This window comes from Aplysia californica, unplaced genomic scaffold (assembly GCF_000002075.1).
Source record: "Aplysia californica isolate F4 #8 unplaced genomic scaffold, AplCal3.0 scaffold00004, whole genome shotgun sequence".
NCBI classification, from domain to species: domain Eukaryota; kingdom Metazoa; phylum Mollusca; class Gastropoda; order Aplysiida; family Aplysiidae; genus Aplysia; species Aplysia californica.
In genome coordinates, this window is record NW_004797274.1 from 2,704,457 (window position 1) to 2,727,387 (window position 22,931).

General features: G+C 38.4%; 1 protein-coding gene across 3 annotated transcripts; it reads left to right on the forward strand.

Moving 5' to 3' along the window:
- The first annotated feature begins 895 nt into the window (after nucleotides 1–895).
- Nucleotides 896–21,020, forward strand: LOC118477356 (UDP-xylose and UDP-N-acetylglucosamine transporter-like). Of its 3 annotated transcripts, none has more exons than XM_035968626.1 (12): nucleotides 896–1,037; nucleotides 5,767–5,912; nucleotides 9,073–9,201; nucleotides 10,078–10,191; nucleotides 10,733–10,835; nucleotides 11,491–11,540; nucleotides 12,867–12,948; nucleotides 14,551–14,608; nucleotides 17,186–17,295; nucleotides 18,781–18,856; nucleotides 19,971–20,046; nucleotides 20,467–21,020. In XM_035968626.1, exons 3-12 carry the CDS (start codon nucleotides 9,125–9,127, stop codon nucleotides 20,726–20,728), a joined length of 1,008 nt encoding a protein of 335 aa, XP_035824519.1. In that variant the 5' UTR covers nucleotides 896–1,037; nucleotides 5,767–5,912; nucleotides 9,073–9,124; the 3' UTR covers nucleotides 20,729–21,020. The 3 variants fall into 3 exon arrangements, with proteins under 3 accessions (XP_035824519.1, XP_035824521.1, XP_035824515.1); XM_035968622.1 differs by lacking the exon at nucleotides 896–1,037 and adding an exon at nucleotides 4,306–4,394; XM_035968628.1 differs by lacking the exon at nucleotides 5,767–5,912 and having other exon boundaries at nucleotides 914–1,037.
- The last annotated feature ends 1,911 nt before the right edge of the window (nucleotides 21,021–22,931 follow it).

The following is a 22,931-nucleotide window of genomic DNA, read 5'->3' on the forward strand; positions in this document are numbered from 1 at the left end:
CAGAAAGAAAAGAAATCACAATTTATCAGTATAGTTCTCAAAGAAGTCGCGTAGGCTGCTGATGAGAAATAATAAAATCCCTTAGAATGAGATAAATGCAGTTCTCGCCGGACATTCAGATTGGTACAGAAGACCCATGAACTTCTTGCTCTCATGAGAAAACTATTAGTAATTACATAAATGAAGGAGAGGTCGACCAAGAATACTTCCTTAGAAAACCCGAACAGTTTGACGGATGTGACGCCTCTAAGGTAGATGCCAAAGGGGTCGGGGGAGGAAGAACTTAAAAATTTTTGTTTGACACAAAGGGACCAGAATAATTATATTATACACGTTTTCTGAGAACATTAATTTATATGAAATACATGTATATGTATGGCAAACCATGATCACACTGTTTCAGACCCCATGGCGCCTGAAAAAAGAAGAATATTGCTTGCAATCTAGGCGTATCGTCTGTTTGCAGGTTTTAAGTTTATGCCTGTTAATGTCATGTCACCATCTTTTTTTTGTTGTTGTTGACGTTTTGTATTTTTTTTTAGAGGAATGACTTTTTCCTTTTCCATCCACTTGCTCTTTGGAGATAATTTTTGGTATTCTTTTTTCTACACATGACGAAGTTAAGATAGTCAAACAATGATAGGCGAGAAAAATTGGTGACGTAACAATTGTGAGTCATAAAAGTGACATAACAATGGAAAGAAATAGATAAACGAACAAAGTTAAAAAGGACCGATTAATAAAGAGGCTTAGGCCTGCGCCATTGCTCACAGCTAAAATAGCGATACAGAAATATAGCGACACCTCTTCATTCCATCGAAATTTTTATACTGGGTTAGTTCTTGTAGTACCTTCACACCTCTCCTAACAATTTTGATCAAGTTTCGTTTGATAGGCCTAGCCGTATATGGACGTGTCGTGTCCAAATTCCAAATTAAATCATTAATTGACGCGAACAGTTTTTAACACGATGTACTGATTTATATCGGGTGTGGCTATGGAAAACTGAGCCAGATTGTACGTTTTGGCATTCTCACGTAAGTGTTTCTAAGTATTTCTTTGTAGTGTGTATTTTCGCAAACTTCACCCAGATGAAGGTCGACTGCATGACGAGGAAGACGAAAGAAACCTTGATCTTCAGATCTAAAATACTAAAATCTAGATCTAGATCTAGACTCTATATATAGATTAGATCTATATCTAATCTAGATCTAGATTCTAGATCTAGATCTAGACTCTAGACTAGATCTAGATTAGATCTAGATTCTATATCTAGATCTAGATCTAAATCTAGATATCTAATTCTCGCCGGACCAGCGGACTGACTTAGCCTTAGCCTAGATTCTAGATCTAAGTCTCAACCTTAGGAATTCATAATTTTCCCGTTTTTAATATCTCTCAATGGAGAATCTCGGACCGGTAGATCTATTCATTAAAATTTTGTCAGGGGGGAGACCTCCCTGAACCCCCCCTCCCCCCTCCTCCACCCCAACCACCCGCCCCACCAACCCCACTTTCTTGCGCAATAATGTACGAGTGGTCTGGTATTCTTCAATCTTCCCCTTGCCTTATCTTCTTCATCCATCAGCATCATCATCATTTAGGCAGGAGGACTTCCGTAACGAGCGACCACTATGAGACAGAGCAGAGTTGAGGGCTTGGGGTAGGGGTAGGGGAGGGTAGGAGTAGGGTTTGGGTTTGGGGTATGGTTGTTAGGGTTAGGTCTAGGCATCTTCTTTAAGTGTTTAATGGGGTGGTCGCTCGTTACGGAAGTCCTTCCATTTAATAATAATAATGATAATAAAAATAGCATTTGTATCTAAGCGCATATCCCCGCTCAACAGCAGGCTCTATGCGCTTTACACTGTATTATTACCCCAGCAGACCATAGAACACTCCGAAACATTCTCAGCTTCCCGGGAAGCATACAGTGCAAGCAGCTGATTAAGCGCTCAAACACTAACAAACTGACAAGATCTTTCACTGTCCATAGCCGGGTACCCATTTCCACCTGGGTGAAGTGAGGAAAAAATTTGTGTAAAGTGCCTTTCCCAAGGACACAACGTCGGGTCCCCGATGGGATTCTAACCCACGACCTTACGGTTGCGAGTCTGAGAGCCTAACCACTAGGCCACCGACGCCACAGCATTTAGGCAGCTTGGGACTAGATTCTAGATCTAGACTGAGAAAAATAACGTGGATCTATGCTCCAAGCCATACGGGTGTGTTGGGAAATGAACGGAGCACGTCATGTCAATGCCCGGAGTGCCATGATGTTGTTCCCAGGATCAAATAATATCAAGTAATCAACAAGGGACTAGATGTAGATCTAGATCTAAACTAATCAAGCTTAAACATAACGGAGAGTCTACGTACATGGTAACCGGGCACCTAGCCTCAGTGTCTACGTACACGGTAACCAGCAACCGAGCACGTAGTCTCAGTGTCACGTACAGGGTAACCAGGCTGTTCAGAACTCCCAAGTTCAGTTTTTGTCATCCAGTGTTGCCTTCATCCCCACCCATCCCCCGACTGTACCTTTTAAAAAAATCGATAATCCCCCCATTACAGAGCCCTATACTTCACAGCGCACAGACTTTGAATGAACTTTGGTGTCCCCAACCGATACTCACAATGTGATGCACACGTGCTGGTTCACTGACTGGTCACGATGGCGAACCCGACAAGACGCTTTATGACTTTCTTTTTTTTCAGCAAGTGACAGTACAGGACAAATATAGATTTATTTTCATTCCTGTTACCGTGTACGTAGATACTGAGACTAGGTGCCCGGTTACCGTGTACGTAGATACTGAGTCTAGGTGAGACTAGGTGCCCGGTTACCGTGTATGTAGATACTGAGACTAGGTGCCCAGTTACCGTGTACATAGACACTCCGTAAACATAAACTGATTCCACCCACGATTTTTTCAAGCTCTGGACAGAGTAATTTTTCCCTGTTCAATCTTTAACCCGGGTTGCATTACGCTGTGCTGTGAGGCTCTAAGTTACTCTAATATAATGTATTGACATATATACCAAACTGATGGGAATAAATTGAGGAATCTGATAATATCAATTGCTGTGACCTAATAATATATTCTGAAGGCCAGCTCTATTCGGATTTGAGTCCGAATATGGGTTATATTCTATTCAGACTCAGGTCCTAAAAAAATGTTATATTTTTATTCAGACTCAGCTTCTAAGTGAGTTATATTATGTGATGTGAGTGTAAGGACATTACATAATAATATAGATCTAACTGTCCTCAGGAGATTCTATGTAAAACCAGAATTAAAACTACTAGGATTACACTCTCATTGCCCAACGGCAGTGTCTTTGTTCCTGGCAATTGACAACTCATGGTCTTTCCACCAACACTGCAGCATAGATCATAATTACTTCCACCACCATTTGTCTTTCCACATGTTTAATTTCATTTTGTTGTTTTATAGTTTTTTTCTGTAATCAATAATCTTTTAAAATCACATCGCACAAAATGGACAGCCATGGCCTCTTCCCAACACCTCTTCCCCCTGCTAACCGAGAGTGCGTGATAGCTACGCGCAGTCTCATTGGTTGACATAATTAACTTGGCCCATGGCAAGGTCAACTCAACTTGGTTGTTCTGTTCGTCTTGATTATAATCAGTATCGCAAAAAATTTCATAAATGCTAGATTTAGGAACAAGGGTCGGGGCGTTATTTCTTTATTACATAAAGGGAAAAATTTACGAAGGGACAATATAAAGAACTGGAGACCGATAACATTAACAAACACGGACTACAAAATCTTCTCCAAAATATTAGCTATACGGCTACAGCGTGTTATGCCAATTTTAATAAATGAAAACCAAACTGGCTTCTTGAAAGGCAGGTCCATTTCGGAGCACATTAGGACACTTGACGACATTATCTACGTAGCATCTGAAAAAAATCTACCAGGTATGGTGGTATCTCTGGATTTTCAACGCGCATTCGACACTGTAGAAAAGGGAACAATATTGGCCACATTGAAAAAGTTTAACTTTGGAGAAGGATTTATAAATATGGTGGGAGTTTTAATGGCTAACACAGAATGTTGTGTACAAAATGGGGGATGGTTGTCAGAATGGCTCAACACAGAGCGAGGAATAAAACAAGGTTGCTGCACAAGTCCACTTCTTTTTGTACTTGTTGCTGAGTTGATGTCAATAAAGTTAAGAAACAATAGCAGCATATCTGGAATGAGCACAATTTTGTCAGGGGAAATAATTAATTTTTGCAAAGTTTTGCAGTATGCTGATGACACCACTCTGATTCTAAAAGACCAAGAAGACCTTGCTTCAGCCTTGTTGGACATCGATTCTTTTGGTAGCATCTCTGGGCTCAGGCTGAACAAGGATAAATCACAAGGTATGTGGATTGGAAGTGATAGAACACGCACTGAAAAATTAGGAGGAATCAGTTGGGTCCCTAATGGGAATACAATTAAGATACTAGGTATTCACTTTAGTGCAACAGAGGAAGCATCTCGCATAGAACTTAATTGGATAGACAAAATAGAAAATATGAAAAATATCATGAAAATGTGGATGAAAAGGAATCCATCCCTATATGGGAAAGTAATTATTTGTAAAACCTTTCTGCTGTCTCAAATATCCTATATAATTCAGTCACTATCTTTACCCGAAAGAGTTTTGAATACAATTGATACTTTGTTCTTTAAGTTTCTGTGGCAGAAGAGGCACTCAAACAAGAAAGCACGCGAGAAAGTAAAAAGAACGGTAATGTGTAGATCGATTGAGGAAGGAGGTTTGGGTGTTATAAGTGTTAAAGATCAACAGAAAGTTTTTCTATTAAATTGGTTAAAACGTATGGCAACTGTTACCGAAGGCAGACCCAAAAACATTCCCAACAGAATTTCAGACTTAGCTTTTACGGAGGTAGGAGGGTGTGATTACTTTTTTTCGGCTACAGCAAACTGCAAGAAAACGGGAAAATTGTGTCATGCCTCTAAGTTCTGGGAGAGTGTGATGGATACATGGATCGAAATGGCTTCTATAAAAAAAGAACCAAGCTCCACGATAGAGATACTTATGGAACCTTTGTTCAATAACCGAAACATAAAATATAAAGGAAAATCATTGTACCTAAAAAGATGGATGAACTCGGGTATAAAATATGTATATCATCTGTATGATAGGAGAATATTAAAAAGTAAGGAGGAATTGTCTCATATCACAGGGACATATGCTGCCTTTGATTTTGACTATTATGCGTTGATGAATGCTCTTCCTACACAGTGGAAGCAAGACGTCAGTGACAACAACACCGAGGAACTTTTGGTAAATACCAGAGAGGTAATAAATACGAATGGTAAGAAAACTGTTCTAGAGATACTGAGCAAATCGAACAGAGAGATCAGACAACTTCTAAAATACAGAAGACATGCAGAAATTTGTGGTCGGAATTTTTGGATGAGAAAAATGAACATTGACATAACATGTAAATACAACATAGCACACAGGTCAACGAAAGAATCTCGACTTAGATTATTGCATTTTAAAATCCTCCATAACATCTTCCCAAGTAACATTCTTCTCAATCGCCTAGGCATTAAAAATACTGAACTATGTGAGCACTGTGGTGTCAAAGACGTTATTGAGCACATGTTTATTCATTGTAACTTATTAAAAAACTTCTGGAAATACGTATTTCATACGATTTGTCTCAAAACTTCCTCCCGTTTTCCCATGATTGACTGTAACATACTTTTTGGTTTCAGTGAACGAGGGCAAGGTGTAACAGAAGCCCAGTTAAACATCGCTAACCACATTCTTTTGATCGCAAAGATGTGTGTTAGCAAGTTACGCTACAGCAAAGCGACAAATATACAAATCTTGTTTGAATCGGAGCTGGAGCTGAGAGAAAGTAGGTGGTCGTAAAGCTCATCGATAGCACCTGCGGTGGTAAGATAAAATATATATATATATAAATATCCTGTTTCCAGCAGCTCATATCTGAAAGAAACGGATGGGAAAAGTGTGGTTTTACTTTTTTTTTTAATATAAAAAAAATATCTATATACTTTTCTGGCAGTATATTGCATGATAACATTGTTCAATACCCCATTAGACAAAGTTAACGGACGCCTTATGTTTGGGAGAAAAGATGGCCAGTCTCTATAGTATAACCATTCCCTCAGCACCCTACTCATCATAATAATAATGTTTAACTCTTCATGGACGACCTCTCTCTCTCTCTCTCTCTCTCTCTCTCTCTCTCTCTCTCTCTCCCGTCTTCTCCTAATCCACGTCTTACTTTCCTTTTCCCTCCCTACCTCCCTCCCTGTCTCTGTCTCTGTCTCTCTCTCTCTCTTTTTCTCTCTCTCACACACACACAAACACACACACACTCACACACACACACACACACACACACACGCGCGCGCGCGCGCGCGCAAGCACACACACACAAAACACATACACACACACACATACACACACACACACACACACACACACACACACACACACACTCGTCCACTATTGTCAGACTGTAACTTGTCCAACCAAAGCACATCTATCTAGATTTAGCTGGTAGCATATACACAGTTAATGATTTGTCAAATTTAAGATTCATTTTCAAACGTCATTTTGGAAATTACACAAATGTATGACGAGACCGTGTAGATGCAGACACAGGGTGCTTGATTGGGGAGTTTGAGGCCGCTCCCCCCGAGGCGAGGGGATACAATATTGTGTGTAAATTGTTCCCTCTCGACTCGGGTTCGAGGATCCTGTGTCGGAATCTCCGCAACTTCATATATAAATAAGTATAAAGTCTTTAACCCAATTGTGAATTGCTGCCTGCAAACCCCTTACGAAACCCCAAAAATAATCTCTACCACTGTACTAGCTACCTACTAAGGTCCTCTCTTCACTTGTCTTGGTCCGCTAGAATAGGCTAATACTAACAAGGTCACCATAGCAGAGACTGTGCCCACCATTTCGGAACTTCACGGTGACATTAAAGATGGTTCCAGTAGGGAACGGGATAGCGGGTGCCCACATCCCTCGTGACTCATCAGAGCAGAGGAAGATAGGACTAACGCTAACATTATTTTTTTTTAAACAACAACAACAACCAAATAACAGAAGCATGTTTTCTTATAATTATAAACGTAAGCACCATCCCACATCATCACTTACCACCACCATCACCGTCATTTCTAAGGTCATCATTGCTCTCAGAGCCTTCACAAACATCTATAATTATCTTAAACATCTATATGTAACAGTTATATGTCATAACAAATTTGTACGTTATACATTATTGGGCACTCTCATACGCACATTTTTCTACTAATCAGATGGCGTCAATATCCTAGAAATGGGCAAGGGACCAAAAAAAAAAAAAAAAAGGAACAAGGGTCGGAAGTTGGAACAGACGTCATGCTGGACTCAATTCAGAGTCCGAATATAATTTTTTGTCTATTCAGACTCGAGTCACTTCGTATTCTGAATGTATTGTATTTTCCCTCAGACAATAATGAATGAGGAAAAAAGTTGCGCTACACATCTTCGAAAACTTTAACTTACCTAATTTTCTCAGCCCTACAATTTATCATCCATAGGAATCAATGCAAAATTGTAGAGCTATCATCCTAGCACAAATTATGCAAGTATTTCACAAATTTAGTTGAATATTTTTCACTGAAGGGCCTTTTTATTATTCAAGGCTCCATGTTGTCTTTACCCTTACTTCGTACCTGCATAGCCACAACAAAACAATGATTTTTGCAAGAATTTCACGTAACTTCGATCGATTTTCGTGCTCGTAGGCTTGTTTACAAGTTAGTTATACTTTCTTTCGAAACTTTAAAAGTAGGAGGGGCCTCTCGTGGCCTAGAGGTTAAGGTGTTTGCTTCTCATTCAAAGGTCCTGGGTTAGAATCCTGGAAACGAGGGAAAACTTTTGTTCTCTAAAATTGTCTCCTTTCACCTCCTTTCCTGCTCTCTAGCAATGTTTTTTCGTCTGCTTTCGTTTCCACTCTTTGTCCCCATCCTCTCACCTCCTTTGCCCCCTCCTCTGGGCTCCTGACTCTTTCTGCAGGCTTTCTACTGCTTTTCCTTGGCTCCTCCTTACTACTGTCTTTCAGCCATGCCCGTGATCTTCTGGTAGGAAAGATCTACAGCCTTTTTGGACAAGGGCGAAAAATCTCGGAGGTCTTGTGTGCATGCTGTTCACGTTAAAGAGCCCTTGGTTGTCCAAAGTTGATAAGAGTAGGCTTCAAAATTTTCTACCAACTGAAAGTGTTTGGTGTGCCTGCGCTCTCATATGACCTTATGTATGCAGTTGTGAGCGGTGTAAAACATTTACCAGAAAAAAAAAGTAGAAACTATGTTTAAAAATTTCACTTTCGTTTTGGATTTCGTCGAGCCGCTCACAGCGGTCGAATGGCGATAGCGGAAAAACCCATAGCCGCTGTCAGCGGCCGAATGTCAGCGGTGGAACGTACCGAATCAGTTAAACTAGCCTCAGTCAAGTGTCTTTTTAATCTTCTAATCTGATCTAGGTCTAGAGATCTAGAATTACAAGAACGAAGTGGCTAGCCGTACTTTTTAAAGTTTAGCTTGCCTGTCCTTAAGTACGGGCTCTTAGTTGATGTGCTATGCGCGCCCGTTTTTTTTTTTTCCATGAATTATGATCTGAAATGCGGGATCTTAGCTGATTGTAGCCTAATGTAGACCTTCAGAGTGGGATCTTAGGGGTGAATTTTGTATAATAAAAATTCTGTTTTCTTAAAACAGCAGGATCTTAAGCGAACTGGGATCATAAGCGGTGGGACCTTAGGCGGAGACTACTGTATGAAAATCGACTGCACTTGTGTTGAACCGCTTAGAGTTGATCTTCGGGGTTAAGTTGATCTTTTTCTCGGGTCCCAGCACCTCTTCTTTTTTACAGGTCCCAGCTGTTTAGTTGAAATTCGAATGAACTGATTTTTTTTCATTCCCCTGACGGCATTAACTCATTTGTATTTGACTGTATTATTACTATTTTAAGTGTTTTGGATATTTCTGTCCTAACAGTTTTTGCAGCGGTGAAGCAGTGACAATCTCAGGAGAAGGCCTCACTGTCACCATGCATCCGGCACTCCCCATCACTCTTGTGTTTGTAGGCTGCTGCAGCAATGTCGTCTTCCTGGAGGAAATCACAAAGTGAGTCCCAAGACTATAATCACTTTGAGTTTGAGCTTACATCAAGTTTACCAATTTTTTGTTTAATTGTTGTAAATGGAATTTTTTTTTCTGGCTATGAAGATTACTTTTTGATTTTAATTTTGTTTGTATGATGAAAATAGTTATAAAAACCACAGTTTGTGAACTTGAGAAAGTTTCTGAGATCAAAATTTAGTTTTTGTTGTTGTTAGGTTTAAGATTCATTGATGAGAGTCCAGCATCATTCCAGCATACCAAATCATCATCACATAATTACACCTTTAGAGTACTTGCTATTCAAAGCTTTGTGGTGAAATACTGTTGAAGTTCTGTATCTAGTTTTTCTACCATAGATGATGATACCACATCTCAGTTATCTAAGGCTTTTCGATCCCAGATCATGATTGATTTGTAATGATATAACATCCATGAATATTTTGAGAACTAAGATAATGGTAAACCTGTCCAACTAGACATTTTATTATTTCATAGGCCTGTTGAGTTCCCACTGTTGTTGTATTTGACGTGATAAAACTGCCTGCCTACCTGCCTCCATCCTTCTCTGTTTGTCTGTCTGCCTGCCTGTCTCTCTCTCTTTCTCTCTCTCTCTCTCTCTCTCTCTCTCTCTCTCTCTCTCTCTCTCTCTCTCTCTCTCTCTCTCTCTCCCTCTCTCTCTCTCTCTCTCTCTCACACCCTCTCCCTCTCCCTCTCCCTCTCCCCCTCCCCCCCCTCTCTCTCTCTCTCTCTCTCTCTCTCTGACACATGATGTGTTTTCATTTTCATCTGTTCGACATTTATTGATAATTACTTGATTATTATACATATGAGTTAAAACTTATTTTTAACTGTGTTTCTTTCTTTTTAAAAAATTTGCAGAGTGTTTCCTAACTGTGGAAATCTTATCACATTTTCTGCTTTCCTGTTCAACTGCATTGAAGGACTTATCTTCACCACCAAGTTTCTCACCAAGCCGACGTCCGTACCCATCAAGTAGGAGCATTTTGCTATGTAGTGCTTTTATCTTAAGTGTTGAGTCGAGTGAAGGGTAACTTTGCTGTTTTTGCACGACGTTTGGAATTTAGGCCCATAAGAAATCACCAAAGTTGATTGAGTTTGATTTAATTTTCAGTTCCTTTGTTGAATTGAGTAGTTCTTGGTTGCCATGTCTGTCCTTTAACATTTTGTTTCTGGATCGCCACTTACGTGGTGTTTTGGGGGTGCCAATGTCGTCAACCCCATGATTTACGCCTTGTCCTGTTCTATATTTACCCCCTATGTTCACTCATATTGTGATTTTCTGTGTAATTTTGAATAGTTTGAGTGCTCATACAAACAAATCCATCAATATTTGACTTAACTGTAGCTGTTTTGAGGTAACACCCTCAAATTTTGTGAGTAAAATTGAGACATCCCTTGCCTACTGAAAGAGTTAAAATGTACACGAAAATGAATTCATACTAAGGTCATTTATCGGTCTGATTTGACATTATTCCCATTACATTTCAAGGTCTCTTCTCTGTTTATGTTTCAGGTATTACCTTGTTATGGTGACTTTCTTCTTTGTGGTGCAGACTTTGAACAATTTCACACTTGGATTCAACATAGCTATGCCTCTACACATGATTTTCAGGGCTGTGAGTATTGTCTTCTCAGGAGGTCCGTCTCTTAAAACTTTTTTGTTATACTTTTTTTTAGCAAGCATGAGTCACACACTTCAGTTTTGTTATTAAAAATATGTTATATATTTTCTTCCCTCTCTCTCTCTCCTCTCTGTCTTTCTGTCTCTTCTCTCTCCTCCCCCTCTCTTTCTGTTTCTCTTTTTCTTTGCCTATTGATTGATTTATTCATTTATTTAAAAAAAATAATTGTTTATTTATTTAGTTGATGTATTTATTTCTATTTTTCTTAGATTAGCATTAATACTGCCCTTAATTGTGTTATAGATAAAAATGTCATCCTTTCCGATGGTAACGTGTATGATGACAATAAGGGGGGGGGGGGGGGTACAATTACAGCGAATTATAGGCGATTTCCAGGTTGAGAACCATGGATAATGGATACAGGGTGCATGGAAGTGGAGCCAAATTAGACAAAAGAATATTAATCCATAGACAGGAAAAAGAGGCTAAAACAGTGCCTGGACATGGATGGCTGGTGCCTCTATAAATAAATTATTGATGGTCAACGGTCAAGGTCTTTGGTTCATATTATGCTATGAGCTATGGTGTCTCAGATTCATATTTGATGCTTCTGCGTGTCAAACTCAATTGTCAATATTTGTTGTTCCAGGGTTCCCTGATTGCTAGTTTGATCTTGGGTGTCCTTATTATGAAGAAAAAGTGAGTATCGTTAAAAATTTTTTCTGTAGGCATGAATCCCTCACAGTCCACGTTGGTTTTGATTGGCAGAGTCAAAGCAACCTGCTTTTTATATGTTGTACATTGTGTTGATACGAAATGTAAAACACTGTTGGTGGTTGGCGGGTGCTCTGGTGTGGTATGCTTCTTCTATCCTTTCAAACATCGATCGTATTTTTCTCCACTTCTTCTTTTTTATATTTGTTACTCTCTTGTAACACCTCTAATCTTCTGGCACTTATATGACCTTATTCAGTTGCGAGGGCCGTAAAACTCTTACTAAAACTAAAATGTAAAACACTACTGTAAAGTTTAGGTAATTGAGTGCACCTGTATATAAGCCACACCCACTAAATAAAAAAAAAATCTGAACTTTTGTCACAAGTAAGCCACAGTGGTTTATAAGCTACAGCAGACTGTACAACACAGATGTATGTCTCATTTATTCAGTGTCATCATTGCCCTGATTGCTGAATGCACGGAAATTTTCTTTGGTATTGGAGTTGAGCAGATCAAGCACGGCTTCCTCCCCCCTTTTTGTCACCGACTTCAGCCTCTGTTTTACTGTTGCTTTCAAAAAGCAATGGGTTTAATACCTCTATAAGCACTAAAAGGTTATCTAAGAAGTAAAGAATCTAAATTAAACTTCTGTTTCTGATAGCATAGAGTCAAGTGGGTAGAGACTCTTAAAAATTCTTGTAGTTCACTGACAGCTAGTGGGGGTGCAAACCAGGGTCATCCGCACGGTAGTCCAGCATAATAGTAATAATAATAATAATGATAATAATAATGATAATAATAATAATAATAATAATATAATAATGATAATAATAATAGATCATGGATAGCATTTGTATAGTGCAAATTCCCGCTGAGCAGCCAGCTTCATGCATGTGCTTTACAATCCCCAGCAGACCTGATAACTTTCTAGAATAATCTTTACTTCTTGGGAAGCATACAGTGCAAGCTGCCATTTTACAGGCGCTAAAATACTAACATACCAACAAGATCTTTCACTGTTTATGGCCGGGTACCCATTCACACCTGGGTGAAGTGAGGAACACTCATGTAAAGTGCCTTTCTCATGGACACAACGTCGGGCCCGAGGCTTGAACCTCCGAATCCGCAACCTCATAATTACGAGTCCAGTTGCCTAACCACTAGACTACCGACATCACCTGAACCTAATTCCAACTAAGCTATTGATGGGCACAATCGCAATTTCTCATTTGGATCATACTGTTTTTTTGTTTTTTTCCTTTCTGATCTTTTCTCTTGTTTCTCTCTTTGTCCTTGTATTGTACTCAGGTACAAGATGACCAAGTATCTCTCAGTGGTCCTGATCTCCATCGGTATAGTTGCCTGCACCATTGCTTCAGCCAATCAAAAGGTAAGACAACAGATTCCCTGCTGAGAATCAAATTCGCGTGTTATGATTCTGGTGCAAATTTTATCAATTCTTAAAACCAGATTCTGGTGCCAAGCCACACGTTCCTTCCATGTTAGCAAGTTTAGTCTGCAGTAGAGTTTTTCTCTTCAAAATCATAGACCCAAGAATTTTAAAGTTGCGTCTCCTTGAAAAAGTTAATCAATTTTTTTTCTTTCTCATATTTTGAAGACTTTTCCAGAATTGTGACACATGAGTTTAAGTCTAAGCCAGCTATGTTTTAATGGTCTTTGATTTGGTTTTGAAAAGGTTAGTTACTGTGTTTTGTAATTATTTTCATGGGAAAACTACTTGAATCAAAAGCTGACAGCAGGTGGTTGGCGGGTGCTCTGGTGTGGTTTGTTCTTTCTTTCCTATCAAACATCTATTGTCCTTATCTCTCTTCCTTTTTTGTGTTTGTTACTCTCTTGTAAAGCCTCTAATCTTTGGCTCTTATATGACCTTATTGTGCTGCAAGTGCAGTAAAACTCTTACTAAGTAAAAAGTCAAAAGTTGATCGAGGAATTCTCCTGTAACCTTCTTGTACTTAATACATTATAATACTTTGCTGTTGTTCTTTTAAAGGAAAAAGAAAAGAGGCTCTACTGACATATACATTTCTCTAATGCTCTTGAAGCATATTTCTGATTCACAACTGCTAATATACATAATGTATGTGGTATCTTTTTGTTCAGGGACATCAGCAACATTACAGGGCGAAACGTATCCATCAGTTACCCTAGCAACAAAACCCTCAATTTAGACCATAAAGGAGATGGGTGTCGTTCCTGCCTGTCAAGGCCAATACATGCTGAGAGAGATACACCTCTCCAGTATAAAGCAAGATACTCTAATAATTTTCCTCTTATGGAAATGGAACTTGAATCTTCTACATGTGAAGACGAAGTGCATAAACGCTACACCATAAGACGTGTTGTTGTCAGGTACATGTAGACCTGCCACTCATCCCATTTTAATTGGGACTGTTTTTTTTTTCCACCCTGAGATCCTGATTTTTAGATTTCATAGAGTGACTGGTCTGTACATGATGATCAGTCAAGCTTTTATTGTAAGGTTAACTGTTTGGTAAAGCTGTCCACACTAAGGGTACACTTGTTCCAGAAATGGCCACTAAGAGGATTTTCGACCTTCTTTGCTCCGTGTTTGTATAAAATTCACATCGTCGGCAAATTGTTCAAATGTTCAAAGCCCATAAAGCAAAATTGTTCAGGCCAGAAAAAAAACGACCTTTATTTCTTTAACAATTGAACCTAATTGATGTATCTATCCTGTCGTTTTTCAACATGTAGAATTTGAATTTCAACAAAATATTTCTTGAAACTTGCAGCTGATACCACAGATAAAGAAAATGAAAAAAAAAAACTCCATCAAAAGTTTGGGCTTAGTACATCTGAACAGCTGGCCACCAATATTCTGTTTTCCAAAATTTTCGCTCTCCATCTGTTGTCCTGTCTCATTTTTGACTTAGCTTTTTTTCATTGCTAAATGGCTGTTATGGTGCTGATGTGCTTTTTTTTCACTCCGCTTTCTGTCTTGTGTTCTCAGGAAGACCTGGCAAGCCTCACGGGGGATGAGGCCTACGACTACTTCATTTGGCTGACAGGTGAATGTTGTCTTTTACTACTCACATCATTTTAATTGTATTTTTTTTCTCTTTTTCTGTCATCAGAGAAGCCCAACCTCCATAAGTGGCCATCTACTTCTTCTTCTCTTTCATCCCAGTCTCTAATGCGAAAAATGTTGCTCGCCGCAGGTCCTTCAGGCTTCTGTAGAGTTGTGGAGCTCCTTGCATAGGGTTGAACTAATACTGCCTCCATCATGGTAGTTGAATGTTTTATGCAGTGAACCACTTGTAAGTTAGGAAAACTTGTATGTTGTGTATGCTGCTCTTGAGATACCTTAGTAGAAGAGTCTTGGAATGTCATAGTGAGAAAAGATTAGTTGTACGGAGGTACTGGAAAGATCTGGACTTAATAATAATAATAATAATAATAGATAATGTTTGTTCAGAGCAAATTCCTGCACAACAGCAAACTCTATGTGCCTTACCATCTACATTATTACGCCAGCCGACCAGATAGCATTTTGATATAGTGTTATCTTCTTGGGAAGAATACAGTGCAAGCTGCCTATTTTTTATAGGCGTTAAATAAAACATTAACATACAGACAAGATCTTTCACTGTCCGAGGCCAGTTTCCCCATTTACGCCTGGGTGAAATGAGGGAAATTTGTGTAAAGTGCCTTTTCCAAGGACACAACATTGGGCCTGAAGATTGAACCCCGATTCAGCAACCTCACGATTACGAGTCTGGCCACTGTTTATGCAATGCACACTAAAATGGTCTGAAGGCGGCTGCATATGACATACATATTTTGTTTCTTCGTGTGGACAAGATAGGGGACAGTGACTTTTTGGGTATCTGTCTAGATTGTATGTGCTCTGGTTTTGATAAAATCTGACCAATCTTACCCTTGTGACTTATTGCCCCTCTAACACCTTTTCTTTTGTTTATTTTCCTGCTGGTCTGGTCTTGTGGCACATTCACAGAGTGATAGTGTGCAACCACACTCTGTCATTTCCCTGTAATGACGAGGGCTGAGTTTCTTCCCTTGCTTCTAAACTACTTGTGAAAATCAAAGTTTTCTCTCATGTGGGCAGACTGTTTATGGTCTTTCCACTTCCCCGGGAAAGAGTGATAATAAATGCACAAGCTTCCAGTGATATAACTGTTTTTGTCAATCAGTGAAAAATTGGATTGTCTCTGGTCCCATCCAAAAAAGTCTGTGAGTGAATTCCTTTCAAGGTAGCAAAGGATTTGTACTCGCCTTCGTATTGTCTTGTATAAGTCCCAGGTATTTACAGTGATTCTCTCGGCAATAAGTTAATGTGGTAGAGACCTGCCAGATTGTGCATTTCCTGCAATCGGCCATCATCCCACTAGGCCCCTGTGCATTTATTGCTTGTTGGTCAGCAGTACATTTTGACCTTCGGATTGATCAAAATCTGGCTAGTCATGATCACAAACTTTTTGTGCCAGTTTCCTCCTTTCTTTCATTCACTCATTCTTTCTGTATTTCTTCGGATTGTTGCCATGGCTGGAAAGTCTGTGTGTTGATCAAGTATACTATCTTGTGATTTTACACAGAAAATTACCACCAGAAAGAAACTTTTTTTTCAAATTTGTATAGATCTAAAAAAATCATCAATGCGATGATTCTACAAGAACGTGATGAGGGCCACGATGAAAGAAATTTATGCTAAAACTACTAAAATTGAGAATAATTGGAAGTGGTGTTTCAAGATTGTGACATTAAACATTCAAACGTGAAAATGGAGGAAAATTAGGGTATACACTGGGTAAGTGTAATGTCAAGGTACATGTCTATTCATTATTCCCAGGTTTGCCTTCTGTCAATGGTGCGATGACAAATTAATTGAATTATAGTAGCAATGGCAAGGGAAATCTACTTTCAGACGACGCAAACAATTTAAAGATATGTAGGTGAAGAAATCAAACAAGTCAAATCTTTGTGAAAAAATAGGTGTTATGGATTTTTTGGGCAATCACTTCTAACAGGCTCTTCAATGCCATTTTTAATCCTCTAAAAACAGTAAGTTTTCAATTTCTTCGGGGGCTTAATGCATCTTATAGATCCATCGCAAATGTATCTTTTCTAGTTGTTGGTTCTTTACACACAAAGAAGTTATAGGGAAGAGACTTATACACGAGTTGTGTGCTATGCGCCTAAAACTCTGGTACAGTTCTGGGTAAGAGCATTTCTTGAGGTATATTTTGAATGATAATTCCCCTTTTAATCCTATAGGTGCACTTTGTCCGTAAGCTCTTTGTGTGTTTGTGCTAACTGTCTTTTAAAATCTGTTTGAGATTAAATTATTTCTGATGCGGTTTTGTTTTTACTTTTTTAAAATTTTGCACTGCTGATGGTTGGAGGGTACTACTGGTAGGTCTTACTTTTTTTAACTTAAACTGTGTTGTTTCTGTCTGTCTGTCTTGGTTTTTCTTATCACTAAATGTGTCAGTGTGCTTCTATTCACTCAAACCAACAAACTAACTTTTTGTATTGTGAATGTTGAGTTCCAACTTTACTAATTAATGTCGTTGTAATTTTGTTGGGTTATTCATCCAATCTTGTTCTCTCTTTCTTCGGCTTGGCAGGACTTTTCCTCCTGGTCCTGTCTCTGTTCCTGTCTGCCAGGATGGGCATCTTCCAGGAACAGACGTACGCCCAGTATGGCAAACACCCCTCGGAGGCCTTGTTCTACAATGTGAGTATGGCTCACTCCATTTCCTGACTGGTTGGAGCAGTCTTGTTTCTGTGATTGGGGTGCAAATGAAGCGCCTAGTTATATAGCTATACTGCTAAATTTTTATTTCTAAGGTTGGTGTTGGGTAAAAATTTGTTGATAAAATGACAAAAAAACCCAATTTGGTATAGATTGACTATTTTGAAGCATTCATGGAGTTTTGTGAAGAAATTAGAACTGATGGAATCAACACATAAATCTAGGCCTATGAGTGTTTTACATGTCATTTTGAGAAAAAAGATTAGGGCTCTTCTCCATCTGTATGCTGTAGGCAAATTTATCATATCATAATTAACATATAAATATATTTGCAACAAATTTCTTGTACAAGATATTGTCCTTGGTCTTAGGTAAAAGACGTTGTGTCTATGATAAAATGTATCTCAATAAATCGTTAAGTCCACGTTCTGAAAAAAACTGACCTATTCATTGAACGCTCCAACACTTACATCTCTGTTCTATTTTCGTTTCCTTTGAAATTCTGTCTGCTCGTAATTGAGGTTGATTTTCCTTGAAATGGAGGAACATAAATTGTTTGAAATTGTTTTACTCATGTGTGAAACATATTGTTGTGGCTCATGACTCACGGTTTTCTTGAAACAAGCCTTCAATCAATGATCCTCAGCATAAGTCGAAGTACTGGTGATTTTTGTTTGGCCAATTTTGTTTTTCGTGAATATTTTGAATTTGTGATTTGAATCGCCCAGTGTCATGCGTTTCAATGCAGTAGTGCCTCTTTTAACATTTTTCAAATATCTTGATTTCACAAATTTGTTAAGAGTTTGTGAATTGAATTAGCGTGGAAAAAAACCCATGTTACACAGTAGTTACAATTATGAATGTCAAGCCGAATGTGTGCCTTTGTTTTTGACTGTCTGTCACAAACCCTTAAAACTGCTTCTCAAAAAATGCTTGTGTTGTCTCATGCAGAATCCTAAACATTTAAGATGTTCACCTTCTTTGTGAGTTGGAACCCTTCAATGTTTGTTTTGCTGTCTAGGAGTATAAACGCGGTCACGGAATGAACTGAGAAGCATAGAAATATGTCAAAAACTTCTCAAGAGTAAAAGTAAGAGTTAAACATCCTTCAGTGCATAAGTTGTTCTAACTTATTCAATGCCTGAAGAGACTGAAGATGATGTAACAGGGGGCAGATCATTGATTTTTTCCTTATAATCACTGGACTTGGCATTTTCTTGAAACATTCACTTCATTCATCATGCATGCCATCACTAGCATTTAGTGATAAACTGTAAACCAATGCAGCACGAGCCCTATTGTCTGTAGTCATGGAATAATGTCTGCTATGCATATAGATTTACTCTATTGTCAATGTAAGTTAAAGAATAGTTCACTACTAGTTTTACTCTTTGGGAATTTCTTTTTTTAATGATGGAGTGATGAGTGAAGTTGTTTTTACCTAGTAATTTTTTTTGTCTTGACCAGCACTTTCTGCCGCTGCCGCTGTTCCTGTTCATCATGCCGGACATCTACAACAGCTTTAAACAGTTTACCCAGTCAGGTCAGTGTTGCAATTGCCCATGAGGAGGAGGGGGGGGGCGGAGAGGAGGGGAGAGCGTAAGTCTTTGTGAGTGGTTGGAAGATGTTGTGGCTGCCTAACTCTTAATGGATGTCGGGGACACATATGTCTGATCAGTAGCAGAGCAGAGACAATGTTTCGGCACATTTTGAACTATCATACACAAATCAGAAATATGGATTTGCATAATTCACAGAACTGGTTGGCATCTTGTTGCATGCCTTTTAATGTTTCAGGTAGAGAAAACAAAATCAAACTATTTGCTTGAGTAATAAAGATATGCCCCACAACAATGTCTATGTGTGACTGTGAGTATGTGAGGGTGGCATAAGTACTCAAGGAGTGGAATATCAGTGATGACACAGTATTAAATTTTCCCTAACTGCTGTTCAGTGATCCACATAGAATAATGTAAGGCGGTAAGGAGTTCTGTGTTGGTCTGTGTAACAATTAGTCAAGTGTGTCACGACACAGTGGAATCCGACGCTTGTCAATTTTTGAGTATATGTGGGTTTTGGAATAACCCTAAAGCCTGTTCATTTGTTGTTCTTTTGATGAAAATAAACACTTATCTATCATGAGTAGAAGTTGAGATATTTGTAATTGAAGGAGGTGGGGGTTGCCTGGTGTCAGAGGTAAAATTAGAGAGAAAATGACCCTCAAAGTTTGGTGACTTCCAAAGCTTGAGTGTCATGGGAAACTGCAAATTTACTTTTCTTTTGTGCCTTATATCAAAGCTTTTCAGTAAAATTCACAGAGAAATGTGTTTTTAAGTGGGTGTGCAAGGTTTTCATCCCAAAAAAGAAAATTCAATTAAAATTGTCCAACGGGCAGAAGAATGTTGGTTTCTTAGCTTGAATTATTTTGATAAGTGCTCATTTTCACCGCGCAACACATGGCAGGGGTTGCCTTTAAGCGAACTGGCCTTTTTTTGCTCAGTGCACACTGGCACCTGCAATTATCAGTTGAAAAAGCTCCAGTAGCTCATCAAACTGCTGGTTTCAATGAAAGTGTATGTCTGGCCCGGTGACTTGGTTGTGTCCGAGTTTCTCCGCAGTTATTTTCTCTGACCAGATGTGTTTTCTTTCCTCCCCAGATCCCTATGAAGTGCCTGTGATTGGTGTCACGGTGCCCTGGGCACTCCTGTGGCTCCTCTTCAACACCACCACACAGTATCCTTTGCTAGTTTTTTGTATTAGATTTACAGCCTTAAAGATCATTTTTAAAGGTGGACAGTGTCTGTTTCACAGTGGCTATTTTACTAATTAAATCCTTTGTTTTATAAGGTTTACCTTTTGTTTCATGTAAAATGTACATCTGGTATTCTTTATGTTTGAAAACTAGAATTATTCTCTTGCATATTCCAAAAAGTGTATACTTACAAGGTGGTATTTGTAGGCCCTACTACTTTGTTATTCAAGTGTAATTTCAGTCAACTTTCTTACTTTTGCTTGCTGGAAATGGCTGTGGTTGCATTGATGTTCTTTGGAGGTACATTAAACTTGAACACGAACTTAATAGACTTTAACTGCAAAAATCTTAAAGTGAAAAAAAAACAAAAACCAAACCGACTTCCCTTGACCATGTTCTAGATTTGTGTGCATCAAGAGTGTGTTCACTCTTACGACAGAGTGTACCTCCCTGACGGTGACCTTGGTGGTGACCTTGAGGAAGTTTATCAGCCTGGTGTTCTCCATCATCTACTTCCGCAATCCGTTCACGATGGTTCATTGGGTTGGGGCTGCTCTTGTCTTCATTGGTACCCTGATGTTTGTGGATGTGCTGTCCCGATTTGCCTGGTACCGTAGACTGGAGGCATTGATCGAGAAGAAGGAAGAGAAGGCCAAACAGTGAAAGAGTGCTGTTTGTGTTCTGCGCAGTAGATGGAGTCAGGTCTTTTGGTGCTGGACAGTGGAGAAGACCTGAAGAGATCTGTTTAAAAATCAGACTTTTTCTCTTTTCAAAACTCGTTTCTGATGCCTTAATTAATTTGGGAAAGACAGTAGTAATTTGTTATGAATTTATGTTAAAAGCCCCAGTCCCCTCCTCCCTGACATACAATGGAGCCCGCTTAAATCACTTTTTTGAAGAAAATGTGTTTCCATAAAACAAATTTATAGTTCCACCATTTTTTTACAATGTGTCAAAAGGGTTTTCATTGATTTCACTTCTAAATGTTTTATTTTGAATAATTTTGAGACTAGGGTATTTTTTAAAGAGATAATGAAAACTGCTTGTGTTAAAATCTATTCTTGAAGCATGTTTTCTCTTCCCCGCTATGTTTTACCATTGAATTCTAATCATGATATTGATGTCAACTGAGTGCCAATATTGGAGATGAATTTTCCATGAATTAGAAACATTAGAAACAATTTGTATCATCATTTTTTTTTTCATGTGTTCTAAACTTAAAAGCTAATTTTCTCAAAATTACATCTTTATATCCTACCTCACAAAATGTGCAATATCTCAAAAACTACTTGAGATAATTAAAAAATTCAAAAAACCACTGTTCAGCATTGAGTTTCCTATAAGGTACACCCCTTAACTCAATATTGTCAAAATCCAACTTTAGGTACCTTTCTTTAGGCAGAGACACATTATGTAAAGTTTTAATAAGAATCAGGAAAACAGACAGAATTGCAGAAAATAGGAAAACAGTGAGTCTATTAAGAACATAATCCAATGACGTTGGCGTTTTGTCAGCAGCTGGAGTCAGAAACAACAACCGCAGCTCTCCAAAAAGATCAAGACAAACAGTCAACAATAATCAACTTGCATTTTATGTATGATGGCTATCGTATTTAAGTAAGCTAGAACAGATAACATAACTAACTTTGAACACATAAAGAAAAGACCAGTGCAGAGCAGTTCATACCAAACCCCCCATCATCTGTCTGATAATAATTGTTAAAACAAGAGAGTAACTGCACTACAAATAGAAGGCTTAAACCGTGACAATGTTTAGAGTATTTTTTTTTAATTACTGCAACTTGGAATTCAACATCATCTTTCAAGGATAACATTTTCATAAACATCTGAAAAAGCCAATTATTCTAAAGGGTTAAAATGAGCTTTTACAAATATTATTCCCAATGAACATCCAACCACCTTCTGGGCTGAAGAAATGTTATGTTATTGGGAGGAAATAGGCATTATAAAATAAACCAAAAATCAAAAACACTCCTAAACATTCAAGATAGGGCACACCAAATAATAAAACCAAACACTTAGAGAAAATAGAAGATTTGTAGTGACTGGCCAAATTACAAGCATTGAGGGGCACGTTGAGAAAAAAAAAGAAAAGAAAGACTGCAAGATGGACAGCTGTAAAGATCTAGTGTGGACCCACTCAACACAAACTGTGTCATTCTTCCACAGCTGAAAAAAAAGCCTGGTTCTTAACAAATGAAATTATATTTTTCAAAAGTAAGCATAATTCATTGCGGGAATACTTCAGAATACCAATCATTCTTTGTGATCAATCAAATTCTTGAATACGCAATGTGAAAGACAACAGAGAAAAACAAACTAGAAACTCGAAAAAAACCCAAAGAACAACAGTCATTCTGGCTGTTGGCTTGCACATGAATAGAAACCCAAAGTGGGCAAAATTTTCACCCTGATTCATATGTTTTGATGGACTTATTTCTTTCTTAAGACGAACACAAACATATTTGCACCACTCATCGCAGCTAGGTTGAAAGAATGTTGTGTGGCTGTTTCATGTGTGGCTGTTTCATGTGTGTAATTCTTCAAATATTTTTGTTTCCTCAGGACTATTCTTTCTCAACACAAAAAAGTGTAGACTTCCTGCTTAATTTTAAAATGTACATGAAATTGATTTGACAGCAGTGATCCTTTCAATAGAGGACCTTTTCGTGGCAGGGAGAAGTGTTGGAAAATGCTGTATCGGGCTGCAGATTCAAGTGCAAAACCCAAGAGATAGAATAATAATTTTAATGTTAATAATAATGTTAATGATAATAATAATAATAATAATATAATAATAATAAAATAATGCTCATAATAATGTTAAAGAATAATATAATAATGA